Source organism: Diospyros lotus, chromosome 13 (assembly GCF_014633365.1).
Source record: "Diospyros lotus cultivar Yz01 chromosome 13, ASM1463336v1, whole genome shotgun sequence".
In the NCBI taxonomy this organism is placed as follows: domain Eukaryota; kingdom Viridiplantae; phylum Streptophyta; class Magnoliopsida; order Ericales; family Ebenaceae; genus Diospyros; species Diospyros lotus.
The window spans coordinates 38,948,787-38,964,168 of NC_068350.1; the positions used below are offsets into that span (position 1 = coordinate 38,948,787).

Genomic DNA, 15,382 nt, shown 5'->3' on the forward strand with positions numbered 1-15,382 from the left:
TTCAATTCCACAGCCTTTAAAAGTTCTTTATTTTTTTGGTTAATTAGGTAAGCCTTTATTAAAGGTTTTCAATCCTCATTATGGAACACTAAAAGGGACATTGTGGAGGAACGATAGATTGAGATGTGAGGGTATAAACTATTAAACGGGCCTTGTTTCAGTTATTGTTTTACCTTGCATTTTCTTTGCGATGTAGTCTAGCAGATGAGCTTTCAGTATTGATTGTCATAATGTCTGCAGAGGATGTAGGGGTGAGCTGTCGGTTTTGTGGCTCTGTCTTATTGGGAATACATTAAATTTAGCTCATGTGAAGAGTTGGTATCGACCACTTTAGAAAAGGAAAAGGAAAAGGAAGATAAAATGATTCTTTTAATTTTTTTAATTTTTTTCTTGTGTTTTTGGCACATTCACAGTGACAAGAAGTAGAATTGTAGATAAAAAGTTTTACTATATAATTTTTTTAAAAGATGTTTTGTTAAGAACTTAATAGGCACTTACGTGTGTTCAATTTACCTCAAATTTCAACAAATATATGAGCAATTATAGCATAATCGATTAGAGTAAAATGAAGACAAAAAGAAGACAGCCACAACCACAACAGATCGATCTTTCAAGTTTTTGCGAAATGAAGAAAGAAGAAGAGATTTATAGTAAAAGTTTTCAATTAGATACAGAAGAAATTCTGTCTTTAATAATGTGATTGAGGGATAATATTTTTTTAATATTGCCAAATGGTCTTGAAATGTTTTTAAAATTATGAAAATATTCAAAAAATATTCTTTTGGTGTTTCATGGCGTTTTGGTCCAGGAAACATTTCGAAAACACCTAATCAATATTGTTTCGGCATTTCTATACATCGAAGAACAAAAACATAGAAGAGTTATATATATATACATATTGTTAGAATAAATTATACCATTAGTCTTTGAATTTTATATTTTATAACAAATTGGCTATCATGCTTTTATTTTTTCTATTATAACTATTAAATAAATGCATCTCAAAATTTTACAACTATAAATTCTTTTATAAACATATATTTTAAGTATTATTAGTGATTACTATTGGGACAATATTATTTTACATACAATTTATGTTTATATTTCATCATGCATATCTTGGTTGTTTATCGAGGGTGTTTTTATTTTTATTTTTTGTTTTTATTATTTTATTTCTCTTCTCCTATAATATTTTATACAATTCAAAAATAAAAATTTATGTTTATAAATTCTTTATTATTTTATACAATTTATGTTTATATTTTTGGAATGTTTGATAGATGGCCAAATCTTTAATTAAGTTTGGAGAAAGTTTTGGATAATTTGGAGGTAGAAAGACACGAGCTAAGATTTGTTGTCCCAATTAACTGTCTCATTTTCTGTTCATTCAATGAAAATCAACCACATCATCCATTATCAAACAATAATTATTTCAAAAAAATTATAAAATCAAACAAAAAATTATAAAATCAAATAATGATATATCATTCTCAATGAAGCAACATCTAATAATCATAGACGTTGATTCAACTTGTCCAAGTGATTCAACTTTTATAGAGAAATATATATACACATATATATATATAGAGAGAGAGAGAGAGAGAGAAGCAACATCTAATAATTAAGCACCCGAGCCATGATCACTCACTGGTTCTTAGAGAAATACAAAATATAGTCTCAAGGGACGCCAATCCTAAACCAAAAAGGAATATATAAGGGATAATCATGTACTTAAGGTGCCCAACTAATTAAAGGACAATCATTATATCATTCTCAATGAAGGCAACTGAAGGACAAAACATGTTCAACTTCTAAACAACGAACCACAAACTAAGAAAATCCTTAGTTTGATGGAGTCAATATTGACGTCGTCGGTTCTTTATTCGAAAGTGATTTAAACATCTAGCGTGCATGCAAAAATCACACTGCTTACATTCATAGGCCACACAATCTACTTCTTTAGAATGACAGCGAGAGAAATGGCAATGGACTCTAACCCCTGCCTTGGGGTAGCGAAAGCAACTAAGAAGGTGGAAGTGATCAGAATTCATGTTGAAGCGAGCACCAAACTTCACATTCATAGATTGTTCAATAGGATAGATGCATTCTGGATGTAGGGATTGATTGCATTCGATGCAATGATAGAACCAAAACATTGAGTTAATGTCCTCATCGCAGATTTCGTAGTAATACTCAAGTTAGCCTTTGATGGGGGAATAGGTAAGATCAAATGAGTGTTTGTCATATCTATACCTAATTGAAAATGAAAGAAGAGCGCATTTGATGCACAACGTGAAATTGCAAGCTTCACATTGAAAAACAGTAAAGACTGGAAAGCAATCTACTACACATGCATTGCAGGAATGTTTGCTTGTTACCTTCCTCAAGGCAAGATTGTGGTCATGAACTTGGTGTTTGATTACTTCCGTAAGTGAAGCGCATTTGAGATCAAGGTTGAAGTCACAAGTGAAGCAGCCGAAGACAAACCCGTTGGTGGGCATATCACAGCTATGACAATAGGTGCGAGAAAAATACTTGTCTTCTTGTTGTGTATGCAAGCAAAATGGGTGTTCTGGATGAATATGTGTTGCAATTCGTTAGGTAATTCAACACACCACTCGTGAAGAGAAAAATTGCATTGAGTGCAATAGAAGAATTAGGATGAGATGGTTTGTGCACAACCATCACATAATTGGCCATCCTTAGATTCGTCAATTTTCTTGTTGACAAAAATCAATGGGTGGTCTTCTTTGTAACAAAGGATCTTGGTGGCTCTTTTATGCGTTCTTTGTAAGATGAGCTTTTTGATCAATTGGGTTATTAATTTAGCAAATTCATTGGCACTGACAAAGTGATAAGAATAATCATTTCTTTGGAATCTCTAAAACAAGAGAATGTGACCAATCAAATATTGGGTAAAAGGCTAGGGAAAATTCCAATTAAAATGGCAAAAATGCTCACGTGGGTTTCTCAATTTCATGGCTTGTTGATTTCGAATGAAAGTTTGTTTGGATATCCCTGAAAGCACAGAAAAAGGATGAAACTTGCTTGGGTAGAGAAAATATTTATTCAAAGTAATCAAATAAAAAATCATCTAGCACGTAGCAAGACGAATAAAAAAGGAGCCTACTTGTTGGGATTCTCAACCTCCTCCAACGGCAAGCAACTTAGATGGACTGAATACTTGCATCCCTCCGAGCAAACATAGGGCCCAATACGCTCTCTTCATTTCCTCGTTGCAGATTTTACAATTCCCATAGTAGTAGCGAAAAGCTGAACGAAAGAGAGCAAGGGGGTGAGCGTGGCGGTGGAGGTAAATCGTGGTTGGCGAAGAAGCACAAATCTGATTGGCCCAGAAGCCGCAGGTGGGGCAAAGACATGATTTGCCTTTATGTTCTCTATCGCAGGCAGCACACAGGAACTGGGCTTCCATCTCGAGGGGCATCAACGAGTGTTGATGAATCTTCTTGTTCTTATTGACCCTTTCTTGGATACGGAGCACCATTGAAGCACAGCGTACGTGGACATCGAAGTCGCAGCTGGAACAACGGTATACGAAACCGTCGGCAGACGTCGCATCCATGTTTATATAAGACAAAGGGATAAAGAGTGAGGGCGTGCTTCGGGTGAGAGGAATGCTCGATTTTGGGGGGCAATTCTGTACCCCGTTTGTGCAGTAAAAACCAGCAATCGGAGTTGGGGCAAGCATAGAAATCGCCTCCACCTCCCCATACTCCTGATGATGATTGATGAAAAAGAGATTGGTTCCCTGTATCCATTGCAGAAAACTTGGTGACCTCCACCACCATAGTAGCCGCCATGGCCTTGGAGTGATTCTCCTAAGTTCCAGTGGGTGGTGCTGGCTTGGGTGCTCAATTTTTTGCAGATCTTTCCCCTCCATTTCTCCTTGTAATTCGATCAATCTCTCCGTCCGTTGGTTTTGTTTCTTTTCGCTTTCTTCTACTTCCATCAATCTCTCTGTCTGTCTGTTTTGATGAATCAACGGATGTTATGAATCTTGTAGTTCTCATCAACCAGTGGAATTTCAACCTCTTCTCTTCAATATTTATATTTCTTTCACAAACTCAACCTCTACATTCATAAATTGTCCTTAATTAATTTCTCGTGGTTTTGGCTATATTACATTTTCAAACTAGGGTGGTGGGTAAACTTGGGGGCAGTGGGCCCCACGCACTCCTAGGCAGTTAATTTTTCACTACAAGAAAAATGTATTTTAGAGACGAAATTTAGTAATGGAATTATTCTACCGCTAATTAGCGATGGAATTTCCGTCGCTAATTTTTTTATATATTTTTTAAATTTAGCGAGGGAACTAGCGACAGAAGCCCCGTCACTAAATTTAGTGACGAAATTTTCGTAGCAAAAAAATAAAAAAAATAAAATAAAATAATTAAAATTTAGCGACGGGATAGCTCAACCACGTCGCTAAAAAATAACAAAAATTAAATAAAAGAATTAAAATTTAGCGACAAGATCAACCTGTCGCTAAAAAATAAATAAAATAATTCAAATTTAACGAATGACTCAACCCCATAGCTAAAAAATAAAATAAAATAAAATAAAATAATTCAAATTTATCGACAAGTCAACTCGTCGTTAAAAAATTAAAAAAATAAATAAATTAATTAAAATTTAATGACGGAGTCAACTTGTGGCTAAAAAATAAAAAAATTAAATTAAAACAATTAAAATTTAGAGCTAAAAAATTAAAATAAATAAATAAATTTATAATTTAGCGACGAGCAAAACCCTATTGCTAAAAAATAAAAAAAAATTAATAAATTACTTAAAATTTAGCTACGGGGTCAGCCCATCGGTAAAAAATTAAAAAAATAAATTAATTAATTAAAATTTAGCGACGAGGTCAATCCCATTGCTAAAAAATAAAAATAAAAAAATAAAAAAAATAAAATTTAGCTACGAGCAGAAACCCGTTGCTAAAAAATAAATTAATTAATTAAAATTTAGCAATTAGGAAAATCTCGTCGCTAAAAAATAAAAATAAATAAATAAAAAATAAAATTTAGCGATAGGAAGAATCCCGTATTTAAAAAATAAAAATAATTAATTAATTAATAAAAATTTAGCGACAGGAAAAATCCTATCGCTAACAAATAAAAAATAAATAAACAAAAAAATAAAAATTAGCGACCAAACCAACTTGTCGCTAAAAATAAAAAAATTAAAATTTAACGACGAGGCCAATCCTATCGTTAAAAAAATAAATAAATAAATTAAAATTTAGCGACGAGCAGAACCCCATCGCTAAAAAATAAAAAATAAATTAATTAATTTAGCGATGGTCTCAACCCATCGCCAAAAAATAAAAAAATAAATAAATAAAATTAAAATTTAGTGACGTGTAAACCCCGTCACTACAAAATAAAAAATAAATAAATAAAATTAAATAAAAAATTTAAATTTAGCGACAAGTCTCCTATTGCTAAAAAATAAAAATAAAAAAAATCAAAATATAGCGACGGGTCACCCCATTGCTAAAAAAATAAAAAAAAATTAAGTAAAAATTAAAAATTTTACATTTAAACATATCATAATAATTTTTACTAACATTAATATTAGTAAAACTTAAATTAATAATTTTTAAAAATATTATAAATTAAAATAAAAATAAAAATATAATTTTTCACTACTAATATAATAATTAATAAAGTTTTATTTGAATTAATAATGAACTAAAATTAAAATTAATATAAATCCCTTTACTAACATTAATATTATTAAATAAGTTTAAGAAATTTTGGTATATAAATATAATTCTAAAATATTTTGAAGAGAATACTAAAAATATATTTTATGTATAACAATAAATAATAAGGCTTGCAGATCAGCTGGTTCGTGTGCAAAACTTGGTCTTGAGAGGTTGAGGATTCGAATCCGATAGAAAACTTGAGAATAATAGCTAGGAGAGTAATATCCAGTGTTGCCACACAGCGAGCAGAGGCGCAGCCAAGTGGCGCACAGAGGGGAAGTCAGGGCTTAGTGCGCGTCGTTAAAAAATAAAAAAAAATTAAATAAAAAATTTTTAAATTTAGTGACGGGCTCAACCCCGTCACTAAAAAATAAAAAACTTAAAATTTTAGTATTAATTCAAATTTAGCGATGGGTCAACCCCGTCGCTAAATCTGTCACTAAAAAATACCCGTCTCTAATCACGTCGCTAAATTTCAGCGACACTTTTTTTAGCGATGAAAAGGTACCCATCACTAAATTCATTGCTAATTTTTTAGTGACGAATTTTGATATTTTTTCATCGTTAAAACGTTGATTTTTTGTAATGTCTTGAGGTTTTGTCTACATATCTTTTAGGGAAATTCTATTCGCAACCACAATTTTGCTCTTTACAGCCACTTTTCAATATACCTAAAATAATCTCAAGTAAAAATTTAATTTTACCCTTCATCTTCAATACTTAACCACCCACATTACGCAACAATCACCTGACATTACACTTTCTTCTACCGATCAAACTTTGTAATTTCCTATCACTTGCCATCCGTTGCAATTACTTATTATTTTATACCTGCCATCAAAAATTAAAAATCTATTTTCTTCTCAAAGTCACTCATTTCTCTTGTTTCACACCCATCATTACTCAGCTATTTTCTCTCTCAGGATTTCAGCAAGTCGAAGTTAACCATGAATTATTACACTTAAATATTGACGATGAATTGGGAAGAGTTTGACGAAGAAGCTAACTACTCAAAAAAATAACATCACGCACAAGTAAGTAAATCTAAATGTATTAGTGTGTGTTTGTAAGAGTTTGGGAAGTTGGAAACTCCAAAGAATCCTTGGTTTCCGAATTAGTGTGTATGTAAATATTGTATGTATTAGTGAATTTCTCAAATTTCGAGAAACGCATGTATTTCCGAATTTTAGGGTTCGGGAAATTGGGTTTTCGGATTTTTAATTGGTATTTTATTTTATTCATTTTTTTCTTATAGCTCAGAAAAATTAATTTTGTAATTCACCAGTTTACTACTAATGAGATATAATAGATTTTTAATAAGTTTTTTGAAATTATTATTTTAATTAGAGAAAAAATATAACTAAATGTTTTCTTCTATTACCTCTTTAATACTAAAGAAGCACTGATTGAATGGGTTAAGAAAGTTAGAAAAAAAAAATGAAATTATTATTGTGATAAAAAAGTTCAAAATTTAGGGTTCCTGAAAAAAATCTAGAATTCATCTTGTTTGTGAATGTAATGTGAAGTATAAATCGTCAAAAAAGAAAGAAAAAATAAGAGAATTAAAATACAAATACACATATTTAAAAAAGTATGATTTTCCATTTGAATTACTTGAGCATTGCAAAGTGATAAGATTTGTCCCCCCTAACAATTATAAGCATAACATGCAAAATAGATTTAATAAATTTTTATCAACAAAATATACATATATTATTATTATTATTATTATAGATTTAATAAATTATTATTGTTATTGTTATTGTTATTATTATTATTATTATTCTGATAATATATATATATATATATTATATACATATTGCACTTGCATTGCATGTAACATTACAGGGAAGGGTCCAAGAGAAAGTGCAACCAACGGATAAAGTGGAATGAAATGTTTAATATATGATATTATATTATATACATATAAAGTGAAAATTGAAATTTGCTGCTTCCGAACCTTGAAGTTCGGAGGCTTTGTTATATTATATACAAATAAAATAAAAATTAAAATGTGTTGCTTCCAAATGTTTCCGAACTCTAGGGTTCAGAAGCAGCCAGTGCTTCGAATTTTAGGGTTTGAAAGCGTTGGCTGTTTTCGAACTGTGGAGTTCGGAAGCAGCCTGCCCTTTCGAACTTTGGAATTCAAACTTGCTAGTTACTTTCGAACAATGGAGTTCGGAAGTGGCATGCGCTTTCGAACTCCAAGGTTCGGAGGTCGCTAGTGCTTTCGAACTCTAGTGTTCGGAGGCCACCATCTCTTTAGAACCTAGCGACTACTGTCATCGCGATATATGGGATATACGGAGAGGGTAATTTTGGAATATAAATTACTATAGAAGAGTTATAAAAATGGTTGTAAAAAATATTTATTAAATTTATTTTAATTATAATTACGGAGAGTAAAAGAAAAATGATTGTGAATAGAATTTTCCTATCCTTTATCATTTTCAAAGCTAGGACAAGTGGTGGGCCAATTGTCCCCATGTGCATCTCTGTCGGGCGGCCAAATAATTAATTAATTTGATGATTTAATTGGCAGATGATTTAGATTTATTAAATTTATTTTATTTTATTATTTTTTAAAAATTTGCAGGCAGTGGGGCCCAGGGACTCGCACGTAACTAACTTGTCCCCTTGCAATAATAATTTCTGATGGTACCTCACTCAAAATAGGTGATGCGACTATTGAGGCATTTCATTTTTTTTTTCTTCTTTTTAGATTCCGTTTCATTATTGACTGACGCTCTCAGTCACCCTATTCTTAAAATTACACTGAAAAAATAAATCGAGAGATGTGCCCAAATGATCAGAGTGGTAGGCCTCAACATTACTAATATCACTCCTAAAATCCTCTCTCGAAAAGAAGCATTTTGCTTCCTTAAAAATCGAACTCACGCTAAAAATCTCCAAACAAGCTTTTTCAACTTATCCCTTTACCACTTAACTATGTCCCTAAGGACGCATTTCATCTCTTCTTGCTACGGAAGCTAATAGGACAAGTGGACAAAAATATCAAATTTAATTATTAATATTAATTATTTTTTTATATCATATATCATATATCATATCCTTAGATCAAAATAAGTCTTAAAGGAATAATAAATCAAATTAGAAGATAAAGAGGAGAATCATCTACTAAAGATGCTTAACTAGTTAAAGGACAATCACTATATCATCCACATCCATTACAGGAATATAAACAGTAATGGTACATCTAAAAATCACATTGCTCATGGTCATAGGCCATGTAATTTAATTATCTTAAAGGAAATCCACAAATATGGCAAGGGGCTAAGACTCCTTATTGAAGCGGCAGAACAAATTAAAATAGCTGGACCAAAAATTACCAATCTGATCTTGTTCAATAGGATAGATGCATTTTAGATGTAGGGATTGAACGCATTTGATGCAATGATAGAACCAATACTTTGAGTTAATGTCCTTCTCACAAATTTCGCAATAATACTCATGAGATTGGCCTTTGATGGGAGAATAGGTAAGAGTAAATGGGTGCTTATCATACCTATGCCTAACTGAAAATGGATGAAGAGCGCATTTGATGCACAACTTGAAATTACAAGCTTCACATAAAAAGAAAAAAAAAGAGAAGTTATCTACTCCACATGCATTGCAAGAATCTGGGTTTGTTACCCTCCTCAAGGCAAGACTGTGGTCATGACCTTTGTGATTTATTAATCGTGGAAGTGAAAGCACATTTTAGATCAAGGTAGAAGTGACAAGTGAAGCAGCCGAAGACAAACCTGCTAGTGAGCATATTACAGATTTCACAATAGGCGCTACGACAATGCATGTCTTGTTGGCGTGTAAGCAAGCGAATTGGGTGTTCTTGGTGAAGTGCGTGTCGCAATTCATTAGATAATTCAACACACCACTTATGAAGAGAAAAGTTGCATTGAGCGCAATGGTAAAATAGGGATGAGATGGTCTGTGCACAGCCGTCACATAGTTGGTCATCCTTAGATTCATCAATTTTCTCGTTAACAAAAATTAACGAGTGGTCTTTTTTGCAACGAAGGATCTTGATGGCTTTTTTATGCATTCCTTGTAAGCTGAGCTTCTTGATCAACCGAGTTATTAATTCAGCAGGTTCATCTAGCACGGGCCAACAATTAATAATAATATTTTCTTTGGAATCCCTAAAACCACGGTGTGAGAAGAGAATGTGGCTAATTAAATATCTCAATAATTAAAAGGGAAAGGGAAAATTTCAATTAAAAGGAGAAAAATGCTCACGTGGGTATCTCAATTTGCTTGGGTAGGATATCCCTGAAAGCACAGAAAAAAGATGAAACTTGCTTGGGTAGAGAAAATACTTATTCAAATTAATGAAATAAAAAAAAAAAATCTAGTTAGGATGTAAGCATGACGGGAAGAAGAGAAGAGCCTACTTGTTGGAATTCTCAACCTCCTCCCACGGCAAGCAACATACATGGACCCAATACTTGCATTCCCCCGAGCAACAATAAACCCAACACGCTCTCTTCACTTCCTCATTGCAGATTTTACACATATGACCAACGTAGCGAAAAGATCGGACGCGAGGGAGGGGGTGAGGGTGGCTGTGGAGGACAACGGTGGTTGTCGTGGAAGCACAAATCTGATTGGCCCAGAAGCCACAAGTGGGGCAAAGATAGGACTTGCCTTTATGTTCTCTACCACAAAAGTCGCACAAGAACTGGGCCTCCTTCTCTAGGGGAATCACCGGGTGTTCGTGAATCTTCTTGTTCTCATGGACCCTATCCTGGATACGGAGCGCCATTGAAGCGCAGCGTACGTGGAGATTGAAATCCCAGTCGGAACAACGGTATACGAATCCGTCGGTGTCGGAATGGCAGGCATCGCATCTGTACACCAATAAGGATGGGGAAGACAGAGTGAGGGCGTGCTGCGGGTGAGAGTGATGCTCGATTTTAGGGGGGCAATTCTGCACAGCGTTTGTGAAGCAAATACCAACAATTGGAATTGGGGCAAGCATAGAAAGCGCCTCGTCCTCCCTCTGCTCCCGAAGAAGAAGAAGAAGAAGAAGAAGAAGAGGAAGGGATTGGTTCCTTGCACCCATCGCAGTAAACTCGGACACTTCCACCATCATAGTTGCTACAGCCTTAGAGCGATTCTCTGAGAACCAGTGAGTGATCATGGGTGGGGTGCCTCCATTTCCCCTCCATTTCTCCTTCAAATAATTCCATCAATCTTGTCCGTTGGTTTTGTTTCGCTCCCCTTTCTTCTTATACTTCCATCAATCCCTCTTATCAGTTTTACTACTTTTAACTTTCTGGTGAAGTGGAATTGAAGGTATTCTCTTCTCAAGATTCGCAAAGTCAACCTCAACAATCAACCTCTAGATTCTCAAATTGTCCGCTTGTCTGTCTGATGGCAAAATAATTAATTAAGGAAAATGCTATTTGTACAGAAAACTTACAGAAATAGTATATCGCGATATTTCGCGATATATTGATCCCTGTTCATCCCCTTCTCTCTCTCCCCTTCTCTCGCCGCTGCAATCTCACCTGCTGCCGTTCTTCGCCTCCACCTGCTCTCGTCGCCGCCTCGCCGCTGCAACCTCCGCCGCCTCGCCCAGTCGCCTCAGCCGCCTCGTCTCACGCTGCCGCCGCACCTCGCCTTGTCGCTGCCTCTGCTACTGGGGCCGACGATGTGAGAGGGAGAGCGAGAGAGATGTTGTATTTGGGGCATTTGGGTCATTTGAGTCATTAATTATAGGGGCAAAATAGATATTTTGATTGCCTCGTAAATTTTTCTGTAACATTTGTTTTATACAAATAGCATGACCCATTGATTAATTTGATGATTTAATTCGCTGTTGATTTAGGTTTATTAAATTTATTTTACTTTATTATATTTTTTTAATTTACCTGCAGTGGGCCACAGGGACTCCCAGTAATTTAACTTTTTTGTCCCCTTATATCTCACTCAAGAAAAAGTGATAATGACATCGTGGAGTGGCTGACCAAGGAATATATTAGATTTATATTGGTAGATCACGAGGATCCTTATCTTGTACAGACACTTATGATTTATCCTATTTATGAAAATTAAAGGCACGAATAACAAATTCGCATAATAATAAGTAATGTGACTATTCAAGCATCTTCATCTTTTGTTACTCCGGAAGCTAATAGGACAAGTGGACAAAAATGATAGATCCAATAAATTTTTGGGGTTGACCTCGTATCCTCAAAGTTAGGCAAAAAAAAAAATTAAGTACAAAAAATCATTCTAAACACCAACAATAAATTCTTAGGGAAATTTTATTTGCAATTATAGAATTTACTATTCGCAACCACTACAACAAAAATATTGATTTTTACTATTTACACTCACATTTATTACTTTCTACAGACATTTACATGACAAATATACCCTTCATACACTCATCCCTCAAAAAAGACATCCACGTGCATCAAACCCTATTCTTCTTCTTCTTGTTCTTTAGACCACTAGTGATAGCGCCGCCGACTTTGCTTGCCTCGTCCAGCCTGTTCGTTGGAGTCCCCAAAATCACATAACCAGGTAATAATTTCGCCATCTAATTTGATTTCATGGCAGAGACGGTAGCATTCGGAGGCGCGACCGTCTCGTCAGAGTTCGCTGAACTCCTAGAATGCCAGGCGACGCTTGGTTATCGCCTGAATAGCAAGGTTCGAGGAACCCCCAGCTCCCTGAAACTCACTGTTCGGGGGGTGGGGGATTCCCCGAACCCTAAGGTTCGGGGGGTTGAGGGTTGGGGGTTGTTCGGGGAACCCCCAACCCCCCGAAACTCATTGTTTGGGGGTGCCTAATTAATTTTTTAATTAATGTTAATTTTTAATTAATCTTGTGTTTTAGAAATATTAATAATTTGTGTGTTATATTGTATAGATATGGTACGCGGCAAAAGAAATGAAACAGAACGAGCTCTTCCTTCTTCATCTCGGCAGCATCCCACTGCATCGAGGAGAATGAGAAGAATGGAGGGTACTAGTGAGCCACTAGATGTATCAGAGACAGTAGATCCATCTCTTTCAAAGCCACATCCCTCACCATTTATTGCTATTGCTCTTGAGTACAGTGTCAGTCAGCAAGAGCAACCATCCGATCAGAATGATATTTTTGTTGGACCCTTACCTGGAAGCTTTCACAATCCATCCATTTTAAAAGGCTTTAAAAATCATGTTGTGTTTGCAATATGGTCAGGAGATGCTCGGGGGTCGGCTCTAATACCACCTGTAACATCCTACATCAAACGATAAGAAGGACCGGAACAACTTATCTTGATGGACCTACGCGAACTTCCCAAGGGGGTCACCCATCCTTGGATTATCCCAAGTCAAGCACGCTTAACTTGGGAGTTCTTTGCCAACATTCAGCCCAAAAGGTATCTAGCTGGTGTTGTTTCCTTCCTTACTTATCATATCTGGGCTCTCGGGGTATTACATTCTCCCCCCCTTGAGCACATGATATTCTCGTCATGCGACCTTACAACCGGTCCCAGATCTCCCCCCAATGCATGGCCGATGTGGGATTCACCTGAGGTGCCTACACGCACCCCCCCTCAGGGACTCAGCGTCCTCAATGAGGTTTGCCCCACCACCGCCCTTAGAGGCTCGGGGGTCGGCTCTGATACCACCTGTAACATCCCGCATCGAACGATAGAAAGGACCGGAACAACTTACCTTGATGGGCCTACGCGAACTTCCCAAGGGGGTCACCCATCCTTGGATTTTCCCAGGTCAAGCACGCTTAACCCTAGAGCTCTTTGCCTGCATTCAGCCCAAAAGGTATCCAATTGGTGCTGTTTCCTTCCTTAATTATCCTCGATATATACTATCATCTTCTAGGCTCCCGAGGTATTACACTGCGTGCCTAGCATATTTATATAGACAGTTTGGCATTGCGAGTAGACGAGATGTGAAGAGCATCAGTGGATATCTTACGTTACTTGAGGTAATTATTTTAATTTCATAACTCTATGTTATGTATTTACATATATTTAACATATATTTAACATATATTAATAATTATTTATATCAAATTTACAGGCATGGGTATATGAATATTTTCAGTTTAGTAGAAATAAATATAATTTGTTATATAGTAAGGAGCAACCACGGGCTCTTCGTTGGCTAACTATTCGTGATAATGATATTTTACAATCTGTGAGGGAGCAGATTGATGGTTTATCACCAGACGAGGTATTTTATTTTCGCGTTATGATTTTATAAATTAATTAATATATTCTGAAATTAAAGTTTAAATTAAAAAAACACTTGCAGGTAATTTGAATGCCGTACTGGAGGGCTCGTGCACATCATCCATTACCAGAGATTACATTTTTCTCAGGTTGTTTGAAATGTGAAAATATTATCAAACCATATCATCCTGAGAGGGTGTTACGATAGTTTGGGTATGTGCAGACTATTCCTCTACCTCCATTATCACCTATTGAAGCTAAGTGGGTGCAGGTACGGCATTATATCGAGTAATTTATGCATTTATTGATGGTAGTTGGAATCAGTGGGATATTCATTTATTACCACCACATCGATGCGATAAACCTTGTGACTTTCCATGGCACTTTACACATGATTACTTATCGTGGTATGGACCTATTACTCATACATTGATACAAATTCCTAAACGTCGATCAGGATTCGATAGAGGTGGCGAAGATCTACTTAGTCTTGCTGAAGCAGTAAGATTTTAAGTTTATGTTTAAGTTATTGTTAAATATAGTTTATTTAAATTAAAAAAATTGATATATTTTTTTTCAACGTAATCGTGTTGCATTATGTGCTCTCAATCTTACCATATCAAGTGTAGAACCTGTATTCTCTTATGCATGGAGAGAGACGTGTATCACCATAAACCATATCCTATCATTTTCTACAGGCTTCAATCCATCTCCCCCGTGTGATACTACCAAAGCCTTCACATCTCGTACTTCTCAACCCTCCAATAAAAGATGAGCAAGACTAATTCAAGCACGATGAGCAAGTCTAATTCAAGCACGAGCAGGATGGAGCATTGAATGAATTAATTATTTTTATTAGTAGTTTTATTTGTTGTATTTCTAAAGTGGATCAAGTTATTTAAGTTATTTGTAACAATATTTTATTGTTCGTTTTAATTTAATATAATTTTATTTAGTTTTTCTTTCTCTTTTATATTTAACTAAAAAAATTAAATGTAAGGCAATTGAAGAAAAAAAACAAAAGAAAATATGAATTTTGATGTAACTTTAAAAAAAATTAAGAAAACTAAAATTAAAACAACTCAAAAAAATTATAAATATAAATGTTGATTTAACTTTAAAAAATACTAAAATTAAAGCAACTAAACAAATTAAAAGTAAAGAAATATAAATTTAATATAACTTTGATGTAACTTAAAAAATATAAATTTAATATAATTGTAACTTAAAAGATGTTGGCTGGTAGAGAATTTATCCAAAGCCCAGAGTTCGGGAATCACTCAAATTCCTGAATCTCTGGCTTCGGTGATTGGGGATGGCCCCGAATTCTTAAGTTCAAAATTTTCAAATACTCTAGAATTTATGAGTTCGGTGATTGAGAATTCTCTCAAACTCTCGAGTTCAAGATTTCCAAATCCTCCCGAATCTCTAGATTCAGT

The 15,382-nt window shown here is 34.8% G+C and overlaps 1 protein-coding gene across 1 annotated transcript; it reads right to left on the reverse strand.

Annotated features, from left to right (window-relative positions):
- Positions 1-2,696: 2,696 nt before the first annotated feature.
- LOC127788296 (uncharacterized) lies at positions 2,697-3,970 on the reverse strand. The gene is made up of 2 exons (XM_052316428.1): positions 3,131-3,970; positions 2,697-3,018 (listed from the first exon to the last, which is right to left on the reverse strand). Exon 1 carries the CDS (start codon positions 3,968-3,970, stop codon positions 3,143-3,145), a length of 828 nt encoding a protein of 275 aa, XP_052172388.1. The 3' UTR covers positions 2,697-3,018; positions 3,131-3,142.
- Between the last annotated feature and the right edge of the window lie 11,412 nt (positions 3,971-15,382).